Below are 24,096 nucleotides of genomic sequence, written 5' to 3' on the forward strand. Positions count from 1 at the left end.
AAGAAAATACGATTAACTCTGTGTGGTCATAGGTCAAAGATCAGCACTGACTGACATCTGCCGCACGTCAAAAACCTGCTTCTTCCACAGTGCGGACACCCCAAGATGTGATTCCATCCAACCCCAAGTCACTTGTGTAGGATGGAAAAAGCTTTATTCTGGGAGTCAGGAGATCAACTGGCACCACTGCCACCAACCAGCTGAGTGACATGGGTGGACGTCTATCCTCTGTGGACCTCAGCTTCCTTCTTAACGAAGGGGGCAGGGCAGAGGAAGGATTGAGACAGACCATTGCTGATTGCATTCAGTCCAGGTTTATCATGGGCCCATCATGGACGTGGCGCCTAGCTTTCCTCTGGGTCAAGAAGCAACTGCCTCAAGCTTCCAATACAGGACTAGACTGTACATCGTAAACTACCAGGCTGTGATTGTACAGGAGGAAAAGGTGCAAAGGACGGTCTGGAGCAAAGATATCTGGACTGAGAATCAAGAGTCCTGACCTCTCACCTGGCTCTGTGGGCTTTTTTTGGCTTCTGTTTTCTCATCTGTAAAATGAGGTTATTGGTACAGATAAAGGATTCTTAACTGAGACTCCATGGACATCCCAGGTCCATGGGTGGGATCCCAGCTGTTCACAAACTGCTAAAAACTATTTTCCAGTTTTGTGGGCAGGAGCATGTTTCCAAAGAAGAGACCTAGAGCGTTACTCACTTTTGCAAAAGCACTGAAGTTCAGAAACTAATAATAATTGCTCATATAGATAAAATCGATGATCCCTTCCAGCTCTGACGTTCAACAAGTCACATGACAAAACTGAGAACTATGGAGATGACAGCACTTTGGGACAAAGAAAAGAGAAACTACTCCACCAAAGCCAGTAACAGGTGCACAAACAGCCATCCTGATGATCACCTGGGTTTTGGCACTTGACCGGTGGGCATAGTCTCAGGTCTGGGGCCTCCTAGCTAGTTCACGGGGCACCATCATCAACGCTGAACCAGGAGTCACACATTCTATTTCCTCCCTTTGCTGGGGATTAGGGGTGTCAGAGAAGGGAGTGAGAAGAGAGGGGGCTGTGAGCGCTCCTGCTATGGGACTGAGTCAAAGCTGTTCTTCGAGCGGCATAAATCATCATCATCCCAGCTTGGCCTCCACCAGGTTGGACTCAGACGTCAGGGACATCTGCACATTGGGCTGAAGCTCACCTCTGCATTTATTCTCACAAAAGAAAGGGCTGGAAACCTACAGGGGAATGCAAATCAGATCGCAAGACGAAAGCTAGGGAGTACCATTGTCAGACTTTGAGAAACACTGAAATGGCCTTTTAGATTCCTGGTGTATTTCTAAGGGCTAGGCCTGCCTAAGTTTCTAAACAGCAGTGCCTTCCTGGCTGCAGAAAGATCACCCACCCCAGAGCCAACATATTATACAATATTTATTTTCTAAAACGGTCCATCATTGCATGGACTCCCAGGCCCCTCCAACCAGTGGGCCTCCATGACCACGGTCTGGTCTTCTATGATTTCCTGCACATCCTGGCTATTAAGTCAGTTGGAAAGTCAGAGAACAGAGGAGCCAGCAGAGCCGGTCTGCTCTCCCTTCCCCAGCAGGAGTTCAAGGTCAAGCAGGTGAATCCAGGACCTACCTATCCTTCCCTTGGCAGAAACAGACTCCCTGTTTACAAGGAGCTCTCTGAACACAGAGCAGCAAGAGGGAGGCTGGAAGAACTCCACTCCAGAGACAAGCAGAGCCACTCTTAAATCACAGATCTTTTACTTACCACTGTCTGCCTTCGGGCTAGAAAATTACTTAATCTCTCTGATCTTCAATTTCTTCATCTGTATAATGGGGACAACAGTAACTTCTAGCCCACAGATTCACTGTGAGGGTAAATGGGATAAGGCATCCCTGGCACTAGTTACATCATTTTACTGTTGTTGTTGAAATTTGTTATTATTATCGTGACTACTCGTGTCAAAGCAGTTGGCAGAACTACAAGCAAGCTCTGTGATGCCCCTGGCCTAGAAAGCAGGCCCTCTCTAACGGAGTCCATGCCTACTGGTTTTCTTCTTCCTGCCCGGCCCCAGGAAGACTCACTACCGCATGGGGAGTGCTCAGGACCCCTGAGCCCTAGTCTTACCTTCCTTTTGTTGGTGGGATTGACGTAGAGGTAACTGAGGACAGTCTTCAAGCCCACTTTGTCATTCAGCTTCTCATAGGTTGTGCCATAATCCGTTGACCTGCAGGTAAGAGAGAAAGGAAGGGAGAGATCATTTTACCAAATGGGGATTGTGTTCAGAGGGGAGCCAAGCTCTCCTTCAACTTGCACCTTTGTTCCCAAATCACAGAAGTGATTCAGAGATAAAAGGCCCCACTAATTTTAGAAGAGCAATTAGACTAGTGCATCTGCTTACTACCTAAGCTCACCCCCCTTTGCTCCCGGCCTTTCTCAGAGACCTACTTTTCTGCCCTTTGTGAAGCTGTCTGTGAAAGTTGCTGCTGGAGACTGCCTGTCCACCTCCCCCGCTCCGAGTTCAGCCCAGGGTCCTCCATGTGGTGCTGCGGAGGGACACAGTTTCCGGCCAGGAGCTGTGTGAGAGGCCAGACTGGCTCCTGAGGTCACCAGAGTCCAGCCAACCTGGGTGGAAGGAAGCCCTATATGCAAGAGCTTAAAAGGTCCGCCTTTCCATGGTGGAGGAAGGAGAGCGGGTGTCTAAGAGGGGGATCCCAGGAGCCAGCCTCGCCACCATGCTTTCTGCCTCACTCCGCAACCCCAGTCCACACGTAGCCCCCTCCCTTTTCAAACCACCGATAGCATCAGCTCTGCACCTTGTCTTTCCCCCATTGCCTTCTTTGGCTAGGTCACGAAACTTCTCCCACCCAGGCTTTAGAAAGTCTGAGCTCAGTTTAGTTTCCCTGTGGTCACCTGACCGCATGGCGGTGCCTGCATTCTGCCTCAGATCCCAGTGCCTGGCTCTGCCTGGGTGCTCCCCTAGGAACTAACGGCCTGCTGCTGCCTTTTCCCGGATTCTTCACCCACTTCCTCTCCAAAATCTGCTCCTGCCCTGGCCCACAGCTGTTTTACAAGCCTAGCAGCCAAGGCTTGTAGTGTGTGATGACCTTTAAAAATTATCCCCACCCCATCTAATGGAGCAAATCTCATGTCCCCACTCCCAGCTGAGATGCCCATCCTCACCTCTGTGAAGGCCTCACTAACCCTCTTCCCAGTCACCCTCACCCCCTCTCTGCCCTGGAATAAGTTTCCCCAGCCCACTGCATGCCCAAAGCACACTGCGCGTGCCTCCTTTTGGCTCTGTGATATCGTCGTGATGAGTTTCTTTAAGTTCTGGTCCCCTTAGCACAACGTCAGCTCCCAAAGGACAGCGTTCTCAGAGAACACTATGGTGAGATGAAAGAACATGAACTTTGGGTGTTGCAAGATCTCAATTTCTTTTTTTTTAATTCTAATTATTTATTTAGCAGAGAGAGATTGCACAAGCAGGGGGAGCAGCAGAGGGAGAGGAGAAGCAGGCTCTCCGAGGAGCAGGTAGCCCGACCTGGGGCTCGATCCCAGGACCCTGGGATCATGACCTGAGCCGAAGGCAGCCACTTAACCGACAGAGCCCCCCAGGCGCCCCCCAAAATCTCAACTTCCTTGCTAGATCCGCAGCTCTCTGGTTGCATGACCACATGCAAGTCACTTAACCTGCTAGAGCCTCAGGCTTCTTAACTAAAACAATCAGGGAAATTTGATCTCACAAGGCATTTGTAAGGATGCAAAAATAAGACACATGGGAAACCTCCTGATAGGATGTAGGTATAATGAAATGTCAAAAAAATATAAATGTAAAAAGAAAAAGGACATTCACTTCTCCCTTCCCCAAAATGTACAGAACCAGGCTGTACACATCATACACACTCGGCATGTTTACTGAATAAACAAATAGCAGTATTTCAAATCCCTCCCTAGGCTACTGGCTCCACATGGTCAGTGTCTGTGGTAACTTTTAGAACCAACCCCCCCCCCCCCCAAAGCGACTTCTTATCTTCTGTCTCCTGTCTACCTTTAAGCACAGGGAATCACTCCCAATATTTCTTGTTGCCTTTATCTCTCAAACCCAGCTCGGTCTCCAAGTCTTAATGATTCTATCTCCTAAATAACTTGGACCCCTAGTCCTTCCATCTTCACGTCAATGCTGTGGCTCATGCATCATTATTTTTTGCAATAGTCCTGCAACAGGAGGCTTTTCCTCCAGCCTTCTCCACCTCCTGCCATCCCCCATGCTGTCAACAGGCTATATTTCAACCTTCGGGTCTCTCCACCTCATCCCTCGTAGTAATTACCCACTGCCTGCACATAATGAGGTTGTAGCTTCCAAGCTTAGTCTTGTCAAATATGGCTTTAGTCTTCAGTACTAGACTCATTTCCAGCCACCTGCTCCCTGCCCCTTTCCCTCCAGCTTCACCAAACTTTCCTGAATGTCCTGTGTTTTCACTGCCCTCCATTTCTATAAGTATCATTCCCTTTGTGTGAACTATCCCTGTGCTATTTCCTTGCTCGGGACATTTCTCTCCAACCTCTGACACCACCAATACCACCCTCCTGCCAGCTTTCCCACTGGGAAATTAATCACAATTTCCTTTGTATTCCCATATCACCTTGTATACATTTCTATGTTAGCATTCATCCTATCGTTTCAGTCATACTATTTTTATTCTAGGATTTCTCCCTTGACTATAGCTCCCTAAGGGCAAGAGCCATTTCTTGTAACAACCCCAATGCCTTGCACCCTGTCTGATGCAAAGTAAGTGCTCAATGTACTGGTTTGTATATTATTCCATTTTGCTTTATCTTCATAAGAATGAATGAATGGTCATTCATGTTCTTGGTTGATCGAGTTTTTGGCTTACTGCTAATGTCTGGTGGCCATTCAACACATAGTCACACCTAGAAAACACATCTCATCTTGTTGGATGCTGGCACATGTGGAAAAGTCTAGCAGCATCTGGTGCCAGGGAAGGATCTGTGGTTCACTCACACTAGCATTGAGGTTAAATGACCAATCACCCCAGGCTCCAATCCTCTCCAGGGCAGGGAAGGAGAAAGCCTAATCTCTAAAGGCAGTAAGTTGCATACTTTTAATGGTCCAAATAAAACATTTTATAGGATGAATCACTTCTTGGTTCTGTACTCTTGAAGGTATAAAGATAGCATGGTGTGAAGAAAGAACATTGAACCTGGAGTCTGGAAATCCAGACTCTAAAAGTGACTCTGAAACATATGCAAAGTGCTACCCTAGACAAGCCAATTCCCTACATCTGTTAAAGAAAAAAATCACCCCAACACCTGTTAAAATGGTAAGGCAGACTTCATTCAGGACAAAGGCAATACGTATAGAGACCACTGCAATGGGGTTTTCCAATGAGAGAGACTGAGCTCAACTCTGAATACAATGAAAAGCAAGGAATTTATAGCCAAAGAGAAGGGTGGGGGGGAGTGGATGGAATATTACTAGAGGGTAGAGTAATTCCTTTATAAACTGACCTGATGGGATTCTTACTGAAGGCAGGCCAGGGTGATGAGACATGGTAGGGGTGAGGAGACCAGTCAGATATTGAGGGGAGGGGATTCTGGCTAAACTGACTTAGCAGGATTCTTAGTAAAACTGGGCTTTTGAGGACACACCCAAGGGCAGAGCCTACTTCACAAAGAGCCCCAAGGGTCCTGACTAGAGTTTGGCCAATAAGAGCGTCTGTCAAGCCCTATTCTATCGTCAAAACAAGAGGTTTAACTCCCCAAATCATAAGGCCCCGTCTGGATCTTAAATATCCTATGCCAGCAACATGGAGCTAAGCTGTTTTCCAACCAGCGGATTTTCCTCACTCCATACATAGCAAACATCTTACTTTTATAAAGAGCTAAATCCTCAGGGCTCCCTGCATGACTGATGTCACAACAAACTTCCTTCCAGAATCCAAATAAGCCTCATCAAAGGTAGTGTGCTTATAGCACCACACATGGTCTCTCTTTCCGTAGACTGCACTAAAGATTCGCAGAAACTCTGCTCTTCTCCAAGAGTGGCTACTTCTCCCAGAGTGGGGACTTCCCTTCAAAGGCTTCTCCACGTGTTAGCTTCCTCTGCTCATTCAGGCTGATCAAAAAGGTCTCACTCACTGAGGACACCTCAAGAGGCCTGGACACCTGTGGGATGAAAGGTGCCCTGGAGTCCGTCCTTTCCAGCATGGACGCTGCACACCACATTGACCACAGAGCTTGGGGGACCCCCTTTGCCTAGGGTGAGAGGCAGCTTGCAAGAGGCCTCAGCCCCATTGCCAGAGACAGCTGCACCCACGGAACTCACTTTGACAAGAAAGCAGACCATCCTCCACCTTGTCACTCCAGACCTCTCCACTGGGGTCACTTGGAGGAAACAGGCTCCTTTCTCCTATTTCAAAGCGAGCCTCTCAAATCTCAACACTAGGCTCCCAACACTGAAATGTCCAGAAAACCGGAAGCATCACACATATGCATCCCACACCTGTTATGAACCTGGCACGATGCTGGTTACCATTCTGAATCCCTCCGAACACACAGCGAACCTGGAAGGCAACAGGTGAGAGGCGCAAGGCCACAGCCTTTTGGCTTCTGTGCCCTGGCTCAGGTTACCCAAGTCCAGCAGGCTATTCCACTACATTCTCCTGCTCTTTCTTCCTGTCTTTTTAATGAATTATTTCCAGCACACAGAAAAATATGAGATGCCAATCATATGCCCACTACTAGATTTAACAGGTATTAATGTTCATAAGCAACATACAATCTTTCAGAGTTTTTCACATTTACGTAAGCCTTTTATACAGGACGTATGTCCTGCAGCTTGCTTATTTTGCCCAACATTCAAATTCTGGGATTTATCCATGTTGACACACCTAGCCATAATTCGTCCTTAAAAAAAATTATTTATTTGAGAGAGAGAGAGCTTGTGAGCAGGGGAAGGGGCAGGGGAAAAGAGGGAGAGAGAATCCCAAAGGGCAGAGGGAAAGGGAGAGAGAGAATCCCAAGCTCCCAAAATGGGGTTTGATCTCATGACCCCAAGACCTTGACCTGAGCCGAAATCAAGAGTCAGATACTTAACCAACTGAGCCACCCAGGTGCCCCAAATTCATCCATCTTTAACTGCTGTAGAGCATGACAGCTTATGAATAAACCACTGTCTATCCTTTCAACTGCTAATAAATATTTTGGGTTTTTTCCTTTAAAATTTGTGATAGTAAGCAGTGTTTCAATGAATATTCTTGTCCATGGCTTCTCACATATTTATGAAGAAAAGTTTCAGAGGAGAGACCCTGATGTGTAATTACTGCTACATACTCTATGCGTAACTTCTATTTTGCTGGTTGTTGACAAAATTTTCTCCAGGAAGGACGCAGACACTCCCTTACTCTCCAGCTCCAACAACTAAGTCCTTTATTCCCAGGGCCTATGTCCATAGCTTCTGACCAGTCTCATCCCAGCTATCTCTGATTCCAGAGTCCTGAATTGCAGAGCATCTGAACTCAGTTAGCATCTGGGCCCTGAATCCTGGCCCCACTAATGCTAACCCTGGTTTTCCCATCGGTACCATAGTGGGTCACCCATTCTATGTCTCCCTCCTGCTTGTTATCTAGCTGGGCCTCCCAGCTGCCAACCACTCACCTACTCCCCAGGTACCCAATGCTGACTGGCAGGCTGGATGCCCTGCATCTTCAACTTCTGAGATGTAATCGGGTTTATGTCTGGACCTGACTCTCGGCCTGAACCCCACAACTATGCAGGCACTCTTGTCCTATCCTGATAGTCCTCCAGAAGAGCTCTATGTGGGCTGGCACGTTCCAGGAGAACATCCCAGCCTCATCTGCTGTAACCCTGGTTGTTCGCCTAGGCCACTCTCTCCATGACAGCTTCCAGAGTTGAGTTGAGAATACGGTATACTTTTATCCACCCAGCAAGCTCCCACTCTTCTAGTGAGCTTCTGGGGGAAAGGCTGGTGGCAACAAGCATATGGGCTGCTATTTTAAAAGTAAAAGAACAGAAAAGAAAAACTTTCTGCCAACGCAGCCAAGTCAGCTTCCCAGTAGAGATGAGCCGTAACTCAACACCTCCCGTTCCAATGCCATGTTCCTGCCAGAGGTGAGAGGACTCTGGAAGGCACTCTGCCAGTTCTCACCGGCCCTCCAGATGTTTGGGATCCAGTGGGCACACTGCTTCCCCTACCCAGCCAGCTGCCTTCCCTCGTTCACCACCCAGTTCCTCAGCCCCCTCCTCCTTCCCTCTGCAACCCTTGCCCAGGATTCTGCAAAGCAAAGTTGCAGGGACACCACAAGTCTTTCACTCCTGGATTCTCTTCTCAGTCTCTCATCTCCTCCATGGACTCCTTTCTCTGTGAGGTCATCCAAATTCAGCAATCACAGGCTTCATTGTTCCTTTTCCTATTAGCAAGTTTATTTTGTTTTGTTCATTTCTTCACATACACCTATTATCGATTGTGGCACCTGCCACGTGCCAGTCACTGGGCTCTGCTTCCCCTTTCGGACACTGTGTCATTCCAGCTCAGGTTAGCAAACTTTTTTTCTGGAAAAGGACCAGAGAGTACATATTTTAGGTTTCCCTGATCTCTGTCACAACCACTCAACTCTGCCCTTTAGCTCCAAAAGAGCCAAACATGGTATGTCCATGCATGGGTGTGGCTGGGTCCTGATACAACTGAATTTACAAAAACAGGCAGTGTGTAATCTGGCGGCCCCTGCTCCAGCTGATCAAAGCATCAGCCCATACCATCCCCACCACCAGCCTGACTCCCACCCTGTTTCTGTCTCTGAGACAACTTCCCAAGCTTCCTGCCAGGGCTGCAGATGCCCTAACTCACCCTTCCCAGCCTGGTTGCCACATCAGGTCAAATGCCTGCCTGAGCCCCGCATTCAAGCCCTCACTGTCCGCCCCGCCTACCTTCCATTTCCCACTCTCCCAGTGAGGGATGGCTGGCAACAGTCCAGACTTCCCCCTTTTCTGACTCTCAGCTCTCTTCGTACTGATTACATGGTGGGGACTTTTCCTACAATTTCAGCCCACGCCCTCCTCTTCATTTGTTATCAACGGCCCCTTGGAGTCCCTATTTATTCTCCAAATGGGCAAATTTTCTTTTCAGCCATTGCTAAAAGCTCCTTAAAAGAGAAATAACAAATGACATTCTCTTGAATCTCTGACAGTGCAGAGCACAGCTCTAAGAAGACAAAACAAGGGAGACGGGACGGGGGCAAAGCCAACTAGACACAGAGCTGGAAGAACTAGCCGTGTTCTGCTCCGCCAATGCTCAGCTCAGACAATACAGTGGCTGTTGTGTCAATGAAGAGGAGTGAGATACCTAGTCTAGGATCTGATAAAAGCCCTTGTGCCATAAATGCTACGACTGTCATTTGTATGAATGTCCCAGATTGTATTTTCTCAACGGCAGTCACCTCGTTTTCTTTTCCTTGATTTACACTCCTTACACTAACGGGGGGTAAGGCATGTGAATGTCCAATAAATCATTAAAGAATCTCTGGCCACTGTTTCAATTTGCTACCATGAAAGTACAAGATGGCCCAGCTGCCTGGAAAATCAGAAGACAGAACCAAGCTTCAAAGTGGCATGCCTTGGGGAAGCACCCACCAGCCACTCCCCCTGAGTATGTTCCAGTGAACTACACTGAGGATAGTCAACAATCAAAAGCCACAGGCAATTAGGGGCTCTGGTGTGTGGTGAACCACAGAGCATTCTAGGGTCAAGGTCAGGAGTTTCCACAGCACAGCTCCAGACCAATGGCTGCCCAGAGAGTCTTTATGATTGAAATGGGAAAACCAGTGATGCTCCCCTCTGGCCTGTTCCACTTCTCATCTTAAGGCCCATGTGCTCCAAGCCATATTAATTTGGATCTTTGCAATGGCAGGAGCCCAGCTTGACCGCAAGTAACTAGCCATATAACTAATTTCAGACCTCAAGCCAAGAGCAAGTGATTTAAATAGCTTCATTCTCCAAGCGGGTATTGGTCCCATCCTCCATTTAGAAAAAACCACAGGCAGGCCAATGCCAAGGCAGAAGCGCACAAAGCTCTGGGTGACCTCTCTGTGTCATCTGGCTCCTCGGCTGCATTACCTGGTCTCACAGAGAGGCACAATGACACGGATAATTAACCCATCTCTATGTCCTCCTGCCCCGGCTATTTCAAGGAGAGCCACCACTGGGTTTCAAATACAGAAAACTGGGGGTCAGCTGACCCTGAAGACCAGATCATGCAGGATCCATGGCTTATATCAGATAAAATGGACATCCAACAGCAGCTCCATCCCAGCACAGATCTAGGAGGGAAGGCTGGGAGTGTGGGGTTGGCCCAACATTCAGATCCTTGGTCTTTCTCATTGTGGGAGCACTTTGGTCCTCACTGAAGAACCTCAGTTCAGACACTAAGGTTGTTGGGTTGTTATAGTGAGGATTCAAAAGGACAATCTCAATCCTATCACAGCCAAGAGGCCTGTTTGTGTCATACAGGTAAGGACAGGAAAGAAGTCCTCCAGAGGAAAAAAAAAAAGCATGAGAAGACCCCCACAAAGGTGTGACATCCCATAATTCACTGCACCTTTGTTCATGTGATCATAATGAAATGGCAATCATTAGGAGAAAGACTCAATAAGACACAGTGTGTTTTACAACACACACACACACACACACATATACACAGACACACACTGTATAACGACATTAAGGAATATGGTAGATCTGAAAATTACTGCCCTAGAAAAGTCCCTAACATATGACTACATGCAAAGGGTTACTGAACAATCATATATTAAATACACAAATGGTACAGCCAGACGAAATAAAATATATTTCCATTAAGTTTCTAAGTGTGTACACAGTATATTTTAAACATTCTAGAGCAAAACACAAATAACTAGTAATAGAAGTTAACTCTGGGTAAAAGACTGGGGTGGTGTCCTTGGATACAGGAACAGGAGTCTTTTTGTAATGTTGCAAAGTTTTAAAATAAAAAGGTATCCATGTATCACTCCTATAGGTAAAAATAACTGCAATAAAGTGATTTGTTACTGAGTGGTTACAATGTAGATAGTAAACTGACACATCTGTAGAGGAACCCTATTATAGATAATCATTTGCATTCAAAAAGACAGCCCAACATAATCATAAGAGGATTCATTTCAGAGTCAAGCAGATTTGGTTTCAAATCCAGCCTGCGGAACCTCAGGCTAATTACATAAGTCTCGTGTTTCCTATCGACTCCATGAGAATATAAATACTGCCTTCATAGGATTACTGTGAAGCTTCAATAGCCCTAATATCACAGAGCTCACTTCACCGTCAGCTGTTGGGAGCCCCCATGGTAGAACAATAATCGCTGGAGGAGAAACTGTCCTGTCCAGTTCTGAGCAAACAGCCTCCGAGTTGTAGTTACACAGTCACCAGCGGACGGCAAATGCCATCCCATTCCCATCAAATCCGCAGTAAGCTACCAAAAGGCACGAGAGAAGATGGAGGGGTTGCTACACATCATCAGAGATAGCCTCCAGCAGGTGGCCAATGCTTGCAAATTAAAGTCTAGGGAAAACAGAATCAACTTTTTTTTTTCTACTAAGTTTTCCTGGGGAAAAAAATAATGAGGCATGAACTAGAAGGTGCTGGGCAGTTTTAGCAAGGCATCCCTGTCTGGGGAGTAGATATTTACCACTTCCCTTTAAAATTACATGCAGCCGGTTGGGTCCCTATGACATGTGAGCAATTATGTCTGTTCGTGCACTTCCAGAAACCACCAGGATAAAATGTGTAGCTGCCTAATGGAGAAATGTGAGCTGATGGCGAGCCTCTGGACCACCCCACGACCCTAGACAAGTTCAATTCTGGGTCCCCTTCATTTGTAAATCGTTTTCTTCTCAGGGATAAACACAATGCCCTTGTATGTGGTGAGCACTCAGTGCAGTCATTAGTTACTGTCAATTAACGGGAGTCTGTTCCTCCCAGGAGCAGTCAGCCCTGTAAAGAAGAGAGCCTGTCCCTTTGCTGTATCCTCCTCCAAGAAGCCTCTCATCTCTCCCGTCTCTGGTTTCCTAGCACCCCTTCTCTGTGTCGCTCTCAGGGAGCACCGCACCTGCTCTCTGGGGACAGACATCTCCTCTCTTCTGCTGTTGTTTCATGTCATTATTTAACTTTTTCTGCATGAGGCTTCATTCTCCAGACAGAATAAGTTCTCTGAGGTCAAGGAACTCCCTTGGATGTCTCTTTTAACCCCTAAAGCGTGCTGAATAACGCCATGCAGGGTAGATACTCAAACTGAGCAAATATGTTCCAGGAACTGAAATAGTCACATTCAAACATTCCATTTTGACTGTGAAAATGTTCTGCTGTCAGAGACTAAGAACAAAGCAGATGTTCCCTCACGCAGGGCTGGCTCTACCAGTTATCCTGCCGGTCATTCAGGGGAAAAAGACGACGAAAGTCTTCCAACACCAGATATCTCCCAACACAGGAAAGAAGAGGAAATTCTCAGATACCAAGGAGTGAATCCCAGCTCTTCTATTTAAGGCTATTATATCTTAATCACCACATTTCCTCATGGGCCCAGACACCCCTTCCTTTACAAGAATTATACACTGATAGCCACGCTCCCTCCATTGTGTCAGCTGCCCAACATTATTTCAATATTTGCCCAGTTGGGACTGACATTCCACATGCCAAATGCTCAAAACAAGAGACCAGAGCACTATAGGGCATGGAAAGCAGCCCCAGTTTATTTGTTTTTTTTTTAAAGCTTTCCTTTTGAAAGTCTAAGTAAGAAAAGGCAACTCAGCTAGAAGTTGGGTTTATCCTCAAGTCACAGAGTCTTCCTTAAACCATCACTGTGGCCCCTTGCAAAATGCCCCCTCCTGAATCTGAGCTAGCTGTCACCTAAAGCCCAGGCGGCACGGGCTGACTCAGGAGATTGGTTCCTATGCCACACTCTCTGCTCTTCTTAAAAGATAAAAGTACTGAAAATTTATGGTAGAACATGAAATATAGAAAAGAGTAATGCACAACATAGACATCAATTGTAGCTACACCATATAGAGAAAACCTCAGTGAACATCTGGTGTGCTTTTTTCTCTAATTTATGTGCACGTGTACGTTTCTAAAACTCGGGGGTCATTCTTTGTATATTGTTTGGTGTCCTCCTTTTTCATTTAACATAATATTTTAAGCATTCCCCCATGTTGTTAAATATTCTTCAAAAATCATTTTAAAAGCCTCACAACACTTCAATATAACAATGTATCACAATTTATGTTAACTCTCTTCTTGGCCAGTTGGTCGGTTTCGGGCCAAATTTTTACATGCTAGAACTTTAGTGTGCATCCTTGTACATAAATCCTCATGTGAATCTTTATTTGTTTCCTTAGAATAGATTTATGTAAGTGCAATTATTAGTTCAAAGGGGACAAATGATCATTAAGGATCTTGTTATAAACTGCCCTACAGAAACATTCCAGTCAATCTGCACTTCCACCGGTAATAGACGGGAAGACAAGTTTCACTGCATAGTTGACAACATTGGGCATTACGATTCTAAATCTTCCAGACATATGTGTTCTAAGATACCAGAGGACATACATCTTGATACCAAAACACTGTGAAAGTATGAGACCTTGACTGCATTTTCACACCGGAATACCATGCCTTTAACGATGGCTCTCCAATGTTTATGACTCAGGATTCCTTCAGACTTTTAAACATTATGGAGGACTGGACCTGAAGAGATTGAATTCACACATTACATCTGTATGTACTATATTAGAAACGACACTGGATAAAACTTTACACTTATTCACTCATTTTAAAGTAAGAACAATAAATCAGAAATACCACACTTTTATGGAAAACAACTACAGTTTCCAGAACAAAGACAATTTAGTGAGAAAAAGTGGCATTGCACACTTTTTTTGCAAAACTCTTCAATACTTGGCTTCATGGAAGACAACTGGATTTTCCTATGTATGTCTGCATTTAATCTGTTATGGAATCACCTGTATCACATAGATTCTAGGAAACCCCACAGCACACCAGTGAGAAAATGAGACTAAATTAAGGGCAAAACACATTTTATTATTAGAAAAGAGTTTGATGTCATTTATCCCCTGGAAGGTCACGGACATCCCCCAGGAACTCCATGGCCACCTGTGGAGAGCCACAGCCCTGTGCCAAAGGACGACGGCCCAATCCCAAGAGGACCACAACACACAAAAAGATGTTTTATTTTTGTTTGTTTTTTTTTTAACTAAAGTTATGGACTTCTTGCAAATCTCCTCTTCACACATTGTTCTTCTCTAGACCCTTGAAAGTTCAGCTCCAGCCTCCTGCAGAAAGCCTTCCCCCCCCCCCCCCCCCCGCCCTGGGATCTTGTCCTTCTCTGAGGCTCTGCTGCTTTTAGGTATCTACAGCACCGCCTGGCCTATACCCTCTGATTTTCACAGTAACTTGTCCCCATCCAAACTAGAAGCTTCTTGAGGTCACAAATCAAGCCTCTGGCACACACTTGGGCTTCATAATTGACCTCTCAGAAGAGTGCCACCCTAAATCACTGTGGCATTTAGGTAACCTATGCACAGGGCCTTATGCAAAACACTTTCTCTTGAAATATTTCATTCAATTCTCATGAAGTTCCTTTGACATAGGTTTTTTATCTTTTTCATAAAATGAAGAAATAGAGACTCAGAGAGGTGTAGTGGCTCAGTAAACAACAGTGTAGGAACAGGAATCAAGGTCAACTGATCCCAAGTCCCCTGGGCTCTACCCTGGTGTGTGGCTAGTTATTCAAGCAGTGGTAAGGGAGCAAACGTTTCACAAGGTATCCATGGTGGGGGGTGCACTGACTCAGCCTTTCAGGGGATCTCCAAAGGCACTGCGAACTAGGAGGCATTATGGGTATTAAAGAGGAGAGTGTTTGGAGTCAAAATTAGGCTGGAAGCCTTGCTCTCCCCACTTACTCTAATATGACACTGCACACCTTGCCTTATCTCTCTGGGCCTCAGTTTCCCCATCTCTAATACTGGTATAACAACTGCCACCAGGCAGAGTTGTTGGGAACCCTCTGTTTAAAGTGAGAAATCTGCATAAAGCACAGTGCAAGAACCCGCTGAGTCCCCCGAAATCCTTCCGTTCCTTCCCAAGGCCATCTTTCCACCATTTCCCATTTCCCCTCGCAAAAACAAGAATGACTTCATGAAATGAAAGCAGAAACTTCCTACAGTCTGAGCAATTTATTGAACAGAAAAACATTTTATCCCAAACACCTGGATCTGGGATCTCTGGAACACAGAAGCTGCAGAAGCCCAGGCCAAAAGTATGGCTGGAAAGAGAGGACAGTGGTTTTTACAAAAAGACCTTCACTGCCAATTCCTGTGGCAGCCTGCAGGGCTCTTGGCTCTGGACCAAGCCACCAGAGCCCACCCCCCTCAACATGCAGAGACATTCGTCAGGCCCATGTCCACTCCAAGTCCCTGGAATTCAGCATCTTTGCTGAGATGGGTTGCTCCCATAGGGGGAAGGGTACTACTCAACTGGGCAAGTCAAGATGTGGAGAGGAGCCAGCGCCCTGATTAGGAACAGAGTGTCTCTCAACACATTAACAAACACCAGGACTGGCAGCAACATGATGCTATTGAGTGTCTCCAGTGACTCAAACTTCAGCACTCAGCCAACACTGTAAGTTCTGGTCTATCAGGTTTCCAGAATCTTGTTGTTACAGACACTCCTTGTTTCAACCCAAAACAACACTTCACAGTTTGATTACTCTTCTCTTTTGTAAAATGAGAGGGTTGGAATCATTGATCTCAAAAGCCCCTGCCATCTCCAACCTTCTGTGCATCTGATCAAGATCCAAATGGCTTCTGGTTGCTTCCAAAATGCAGATCTATGCTCTAAGGATGCAAATGTGCCACTGAGGTCCTGCAAAATCTGCCTGAGTTAGAGCGTGTGCCTGAAGTAAGTGTTCAGCTTACCAAAGGTCTACCAGCCTATGGATCCCCTAATCTAGGCACCTACAGGACAGCAGTCTGAAAGACTCATAGGGTCTTGGGGTGGCAAAACCAACTCTCATTAAATAACTAGAAATCAGGACATGAGTGAGTCCTGAAGGCCAAGGAATAAAGCCCACCACCTGAACCACCAGAAAATGACAGGTAAAATGATGCAGCACATAAGTGAAATTCTGATCAACTACTCTTCTGGAGAGATTAGAGGAGAAGGAGAAGCTTGGGGAAGGGGGGTGGTGATTAGGAAAAGGGCTCAAAAATGCAATTAGATAAAACTCTGTGAGGACAAGGGCCCTAAGTCCCTAGTGTCCACTCCCTGGTACTTCAACTCCATTTTATTTTTTTAAAGATTTTATTTATTTATTTGAAAGAGATGGACAGAGAGAGAGAAAGAGAAAGACAGAGAGAAAACATGAGCAGGAAGGAGAACCTGAAGGTGACTCCGGGCTGAGGACAGAGCCCAATGCAGGACTTGATCCTATACCTGGGTGATCATGACCTGAGCCAAAACCAAGAGTCAGACACTCAAACGACTGAGCCACTCAGGCGCCCCTCTGTTTTAATAAGTCATAAGAGATAAATGGGTAGGAAGCAGTTAGAACAGATGCAATTGGATAGCAGTATGGTTAAATGGCCAAGTTTCGGAGTCAGAGGCATGGTGGTTTCAAGGCCGGCTCCACACCCCTGACAGAGCAGGTGATCGTCAGCAGGTCACTTAACCTCTGTGCACTTCAGTTTTCTCACCTATAAAAGAGGCAGAATTATCCAAGGCAACTACTGCGCAGGGTTGTTTGAGAGCTCAATGAGGAAATGCACACAAAGCACTTATCACAATGTCGGTATTACAGGTTCTTAAGAAAAGGTGGCCATTATTAACACAATGATGAGGACCACAGTGTTGAAGACAGAGACATTCATTAGTGCTAAAGGATCTCAGAGGAAAGGAAGAAAGACTTCATGGGAGAAGGGAGCCTTGAGGAAAAGGTGAAGTGTGGAAAGCCAATGCAAAATAAAGAGCACGTCCAAGGGCTTCGAACCTGAAACATGCACATTATTTTCAGAAGATCATTGGGAAATGGGGCAGGCCGGAAAGAAATGTTCTTATATAGGCATAAAGGGGTGTAAGTTTAGATTAGGAGAATAAGACCCTGTGAAGGGTCTTGAATATCTGCTGAAGAGCTTGAACTTTATCTACAAGCAATAGGGGCCCCAAAGGCTTTTGAATAAGGCAGGGACGTGATAGGAGCCTGTTTGGGAAGACTAATCTTTTGGTGAGGTATATGATGGATCAGTGAAGCATGTCCTCCTGGAGGTAGAAATACTTATTAGCAATCTGTCTCACTGGTCTGATGGCAGTAGGTTGTAAAAAATGAAATAGGGACACAGAGAAGAAACAGAATCTGTTTCCTGGACAGGGGGCAGAGATGAAGGAGAAGGGGCTGGTGGTGGTGACAAAGATTCCAAGCCACCTGAGAGCCTAAGAGAATCGTGTTGTCATTGGCAGAAATAAGAGTGGAGCTAACACCTCTGGCACAGATTATGAATGGGCTTTGAGAAAGAAGAAAAACATTTCTGGGCTGAGTTCCTTAAAATCAGAGCCTGCATCTAGGATTTGGAAGCTCAGAAAGTATTGAAGGAGTGTTTTTAGGCAAAAGCTATCTGAAGAGAAGAAGGTAAGACAGGCAAGGAGTAGCAGACCAGCAAGGAGGTGGTTCCAGGTAAAGCCTGATCTAAGTTAAGCTTTTGCCCTGCAGATGGTGACCACTTCTCCCACAGCAGCTGATGGATGGGGTAAAGGGAATGTCAACCTAAGGCTTGACACATAACACTCAACAAATGTCTTCTATTATTATCATCAATTTTAGCATGAAGAAAATGGCAAGATGTCCAATGTAGCTCATGGATGAAAAGAGAACAACTCTGGGCAACTCCAGTTCTCTGCCCTTGTGCAACCTCTGTCCAGGTCTGCTTTGTGTAAACAGCAAAAAGCTAAGTAGTTGTCACTTTCTGGGTTTTCAACACTGGCCATGCAATGCATCAGAGGTGGAAATGCAAAGTTAGGTGAGGCTTTCTAAAACGGTGGAAGAGATAGGCTGTTTCTATTTTAAACATTTGAATATGGATGGAAAAACTTGGCATGGATGCTCTATTTTTTGGGGCCCCTACCATTCACTGTTAGTTCATATAATCTGGTCTAAGAGCCACTTTCCTGGCTGGAGCCTATCTGCAAGGGTACTCTAACGCTTCTGGGATTCTCTATGGCTATATTTTCCTTTTACATGGCAGGAATCTCCCTGAAAGGGCTGTGTAACTTTAATGTTAGTTTTAATGTTCCAAGCAAGCTGAACCATGTTTAAGAGCTGTATACAAAATCCCACAGTGGAGAATCACACCCAAATGCATATTTCCTCTGAAACATCAGATCTAACCTAAAACATGCTTTTAGTTTATAGAACGCTGCTGTTTCATTCTTTGACCCAGAAATCAATCAACAGATGTTACTATTGAGTGCTAATGGTATGAAGGGCACAATGCTAGACGCTGGAAAAACACAGCATATCTTGGGAATAGTAAATAGACATTCTGGCTAGAGAACAAAGGTAATGTAGGAGGAAAAGGAGTGGATATGCATTTCAGAGATCGTGGGCATTGAGGTAGCTAGCTGTCGTAGCAAACACCATCGACACTTAGTTACATTTCAGTGCCTTAACACTATGTTCGTGTATTTCTCACTCACATCATAGTGCAATATGGACCAGCAGGGAGGTAAGGGGCCAGAGGGGGCTCTGACTCGGGGCAATGATTCAGAGACCCAGGCTCCTTTGAGATCAAGGTTGTGCGATCTTACAGATCTTAGGAATTCTCAACTGAACTGGTGGAAGGAGAAATGAGTGAGCATGGGGAATGATGTAAGAAGTGTTTTTACCAGGTATGGAAGGGGCATCAATCACTTCTAGCCTCTTTCTCCAGCCAGAATTCAGTCCTGTGGTACATTTACATGAAAGAATGTAGTCTAGTTGTTTGTCCTGGACAAAGATAAAATAGGTGTAGTGAATACCTATCTATTTCATCCCTGCCACGGGAACATGACGGTGAAGTTTCAGAATTTTGAAATCAGCATTTCATCTTTTTACATAGAAGACTGACTAATTCATGACTTCCTGCTCCTAAGGAGATTCTGAGCTCACTTAAAACACCCTGAAACACATTCTACTCACCAAAGGAGCAGGAGTATAACTTGTTGGTTATCTCTTCTTTTGCCAAATATTTATGCAGCACCTATGACTTGGCTGACACTGTTCTAGGTGCTCAGAACCCCCCATTAAAGGAAAACAAACCAGGCAAGTGTCGGGCACTTCTTACCAGCCCAGGAATTTTTATTCTTATCCCAATATTCCCAATGAAGAAACTAGAGAATGAAAGTGGATCCCTATCTTACAACACACACACAAATCATATGCAAATAGATTAAAGAATTGAATTTAAGACCTGAATCCATAAAATTCCTAAAAGAAAATATAAGGGGTGTGCTCCTTGACATAGTCTTGGCAATGATGCTTTTAATTTTATACCAAAAGTGAAGTCAAAAAAAGCAAAAAATAAACAAGTAGGACTACATCAAGCTGAAAAATGTCTGCAGAGCAAAGGAAAGCAACAACAAAATGAAAAAGAAATTTATGAAAGGGAAAAAATATATGCAAATGATAAGGGGTTAACATCAAATATATACAGGGAACTCCTACAACTCAGTAGCACATAAATCAATAAATAAATAAATATCCCAATCAAAATTAAGCAAAGGACCTGAATAAGCATTTTTCCAAAGAAGACACACGAACGGCCAACATGTACATGAAAAGGTGCTGAACACCATCAGTTACCAAATGCAAATCAGAACCACAGTGCGATATCAGCTCACACCTGAGAGGATGTCTATTATCAAGATGACAAGAGATAACAAATACTGGGGGGACGTGGAGAAACAGAAACCCTTCGGTGCCACTGGTGAGCATGAGACTGGTGCAGCCAGTATGGAAAACAGTATGGAGGTTCCTTAAAAAATTAAAAATAGAACTACCATAGGATCCAGCAATTTCACTTTCGGGTATACACCTCAAAGAACTGAAATCAGAATCCCAAAGGGGTGGGGCGCCTGGGTGGCACAGCGGTTAAGCGCCTGCCTTCGGCTCAGGGTGTGATCCCGGCGTTATGGGATCGAGCCCCACATCAGGCTCTTCCGCTATGAGCCTGCTTCTTCCTCTCCCGCTCCCCCTGCTTGTGTTCCCTGTCTCGCTGGCTGTCTCTCTCTCTGTCAAATAAATAAATAAAAATCTTTAAAAAAAAAAAAAAAAGAATCCCAAAGGGGTATTCATTGTAGCGTTATTCACACAGCCAAGATACGGAAACAATCCAAATGCCCAATGAACAGATAAAGAAAATGTGGTCTCTATATACAAGGGGATATTATTCAGTTTTAAAAAAGAAGGAAATCCTGCCATTTCTGACAACAAGGATGAAACTGGAAGGCATTATGCTAAGTGATATAAGTCAGTCAGAGAAAAACACTGCCCAGTATCACTCACATGTAGAAACAAAGAAACAAAAATTTAATGCCAAACTCATAGAAACAGAGAATGGAAGAGTGGTTACCAGGGGCTGTAGGGTAGGGAAAAATAGGGAGAAGCTGGTAATAGGATACAAACATTCAGTTTGAAGGTGAATAAAATTTGAAGATCTAATCTATATTATGGTGACTATAGTTGATAATACTGTGCTGTGTAACTGAAATTCGGTAAAAGAGTACAACTTAAGAATTCCCACCACAAAATAAAAAATTTAAAAAATGGTAAAAGTGTGGAACAAATTAATCACCCAAGTAGAGGTTAAAAGCCTCTGCTTGAAATCTACATAGTTTTAGAAATCGATAGTGGTGATTATTGCACAACATGGTGGACGTACTTAATGCCAATGATTTATAACCTTAAATGGTTAAATTGATAAATTCTGTATTATGTATATTTTACCACAATGAAAAATGTTCATTAAAAATAAGAAAGAGAAGAAAAGAAAAGAAAAGAAAAGAAAAGAATAAAAGAAAAGAAAAGAAAAGAAAAGAAAAGAAAAGAAAAGAAAAGAAAAGGAAGAAACTGGGCTCAGAGAGGCCAAGTGACTTGCTCAAATTCACTATCTGGTAAGTAGCAAAGTGGGTATTTGAAACCAGTTTTGCTTTACTTCGGAACTCAAGTTCTTCTCTAGATGTCATACTAGCTCTCAATAGAACCCTTCTCTGACCCAAAGAGACAGGCAGATGCCTTCAATACGGGCCACTGCAACCCAATTCTAAACCAGCTTCTCGATGGTGCTAAGGAGGAGATGTGCAACCAAGGAGATTTAGCCCTCTACTTTCCGCCTCCACTAGAATGAGCCAGCCGGACTAAGTACGAGAAGTCAGTATGGGCTGCAGCTATCTGGGTGTGTGTTAAAGGCTGGTTGGCAGGCACGAGTGGGACTACCCCGGGCAACCTATTCCAATGCATGGGGACCAGAGCAGGACTTGCTCAAAGCACTGCATTCCCAGGACCACCCAACAATGGCTTCACCTGCAAGGAAGGCTATGCTCTTCACTCACAAGAGAAAGATGAAATTGTTTTCTCCCTAGCTTCCATCCCTGACCCTATCATACCATAGTTTACCAGACCAAAGAATAATGGGTGAGAGAAGCCATTAAGTCAGTTGTAGGGGAACAATACCAAAGAAATTAAAATCTTGGAATTTAATACAGCTTCCCAGAGTGAAAAATATATTTCCCTTAAAGAAAAGTAAATGAATAACTTCAACTATCTTGCCTTTTGAAGAATCTTACAGATTTTAGTAGAACTGATCTTAATGGCTGGATATGTTATGATATATGAAGTCACCCCATCTCAAAAATGTCCCCCAACAGCCTGTCCAGTGCTTCTAATTCCATGTGTAGATACTCACTTCTTTGGGTTAAGCAAAATGCATTGACTGAGATCACTGTTGGAAAAGCCAAAATCCTGGGCAAGGTATTGAATAGTCGATGCCTTTACGTGAATTATGTTATTTGAAATTGTTTGGTATGATATCAAACAATTCAAATAAAACAAGGACCAAGTTTGAAGTGAAATATGGTGGACTCATAGACCTCTCTACCTCTTAGAAAACTCTGAAAGATTAACCCCAGTCTCCCAAAGCCCAACAAAGCTGGAAGTATCATCGCTTTGACATCCTCAGAGGATGGGGCTTTGTCTCGGGTTTGCATGGAAAATGAGCTGACCTGCCTCTAATCAACATGGTGTATGGGCAGCACCCAATGGGGCACGCCCCGCAGCCTAGAATTCAGAGCCCAGTTCTAAAGCCACTGCCTCCCCTAAAGGTGCTCTCCACCATTCTGATTGTAATTCCTAGAGCCCGAGGCCAGGGGACGGTAGACTTTTTCTGCTCAGGGCCAGAGAGCAAGTATTGTAGACTTTGGGGAGCAGCTGTTCAACTCCATCACGGTAGCACCACAGCAGTCTAGGGCAGCACATGAACAACTGGGCACGGTTAAGTCCCAACAACACGTGGTGCACAGACACTAAAATGCGAATTCCTCTTATTTTTAACGTGTCACAATGTAGTATTATTTTTTAGTTTTTCAACCATTTAAAAATGTGAAAGCTGTGTTTAAGCACACAGGCTCTACAAAAACAGGAGCCAGTGTGGATCTGGCCTAGGGGTCACAGTCTGCTGACCCCCAACTGTGTCCGCTGCCTACCTGCCCCCTTCCAACCAGAAGCTCCCATTACCTTTGGTTGACCTAGCAGCACCGACACTCAGATCTCCTCCTAGACCAAGATCTGCACTCAGACTCTGAACCATGTCTTCTTTGAGCTGTCCCTTGCCTGAACCACCCTAGTCCCAGGACGCTATCCTGGCATTTGTCCTTGGTAGTTGGCATGCCCATCTGATTCACTGTAGCTTTAGTAGTAGGAAAGCAAACAAAAGGGCTGCCAAATGTTGTGGTTCTTCATGCCTTAAAAGGATCTGCAACTTCAGAGTGGCCAAGCTGCAGCTTACCCAATGGACAGACATGCAAGATGCCCAAGCTGGGCTTCTTCCAGAAGAAAATGGGAAACTTCCACCACTTCCGTTTTTCTTTTTGCCACAAAACCAGTGAGGAAGTATGTGTCCCGTAAAGAAGGAAACTGACATTTCCAGCAGGGAAAAAGATGCACCAAACCCATCTGGTCGGTGCAATCTGGCCAGGTCTGTGTGGCCATATTCACGTTGCCTAAAGCAACAGTTTACCTCCAGGTTGGAAAATGGCAGCAATAAAATATAAATGGAATCCAGCCAAAAAGATGACTCTCAGTAAAAAGAAACTCCGTAAGAAATGGGGTGGAGGGAATATTTATATACATAAAGAGAGAGAAAGACATTATCTTCTTCTTCAACACATTTTTCTGAAGTTACAAATCTATGGTTTCTATTTATTCCCATTGAAGGGAAAAACAAAAACCCCGAGATTTATGAGCAGTGTTGTTTATTTATAATCCAAGAACTCTCCTCATACCATATGGTTGGGAAATTTACAGAGAGACAAAGTGAGAGGAAATCGCCTGCTTAATTCAATGGCCTTGGCAAAGCTAGCAGGCCAAGAGAGCATCCCAAAGTCTACCTCCAACACATGTGTAAGCGTGCACGGGCATGGAGGCATGCACGCAGAGAGCAGAGGGAGCCTTGGCTTGCTGGCAAAGCCACAACTCGGTGCAGTGGGACTGAGGACAGCCGATGAGACTGGCTGAGGAAGGGGATGCATTTCTCCATTCTAACACAGACTGAGACACAGACACAGAGACAGACTGGAAAGGAGAGTGAGGGCGCAGAGGCACTGGGGCAACCAGTTCTCTGGCCCAGGAAAGCGGACGTGCAGCGCCTGAGAGTTCTCAGGAAGGCAAAGCACACCCTGGCTTCTACAGCACTTTTGTTCAATTCCTTTCTTTC

General features: G+C 45.0%; 1 protein-coding gene across 1 annotated transcript in view; it reads right to left on the minus strand.

The window, feature by feature from the left end:
* SORCS3 (sortilin related VPS10 domain containing receptor 3) overlaps window positions 1–24,096 on the minus strand; it is a 568,094-nt gene that overhangs the window by 319,283 nt on the left and 224,715 nt on the right. Inside the window, exon 3 of the mRNA XM_057308491.1 lies at window positions 2,141–2,240. Coding sequence (XP_057164474.1) covers window positions 2,141–2,240 — 100 coding nt within the window. The remainder of the gene's footprint in view (window positions 1–2,140; window positions 2,241–24,096) is intronic.

Source organism: Ursus arctos, unplaced genomic scaffold (assembly GCF_023065955.2).
Source record: "Ursus arctos isolate Adak ecotype North America unplaced genomic scaffold, UrsArc2.0 scaffold_7, whole genome shotgun sequence".
Taxonomy (NCBI): Eukaryota; Metazoa; Chordata; class Mammalia; order Carnivora; family Ursidae; genus Ursus; species Ursus arctos.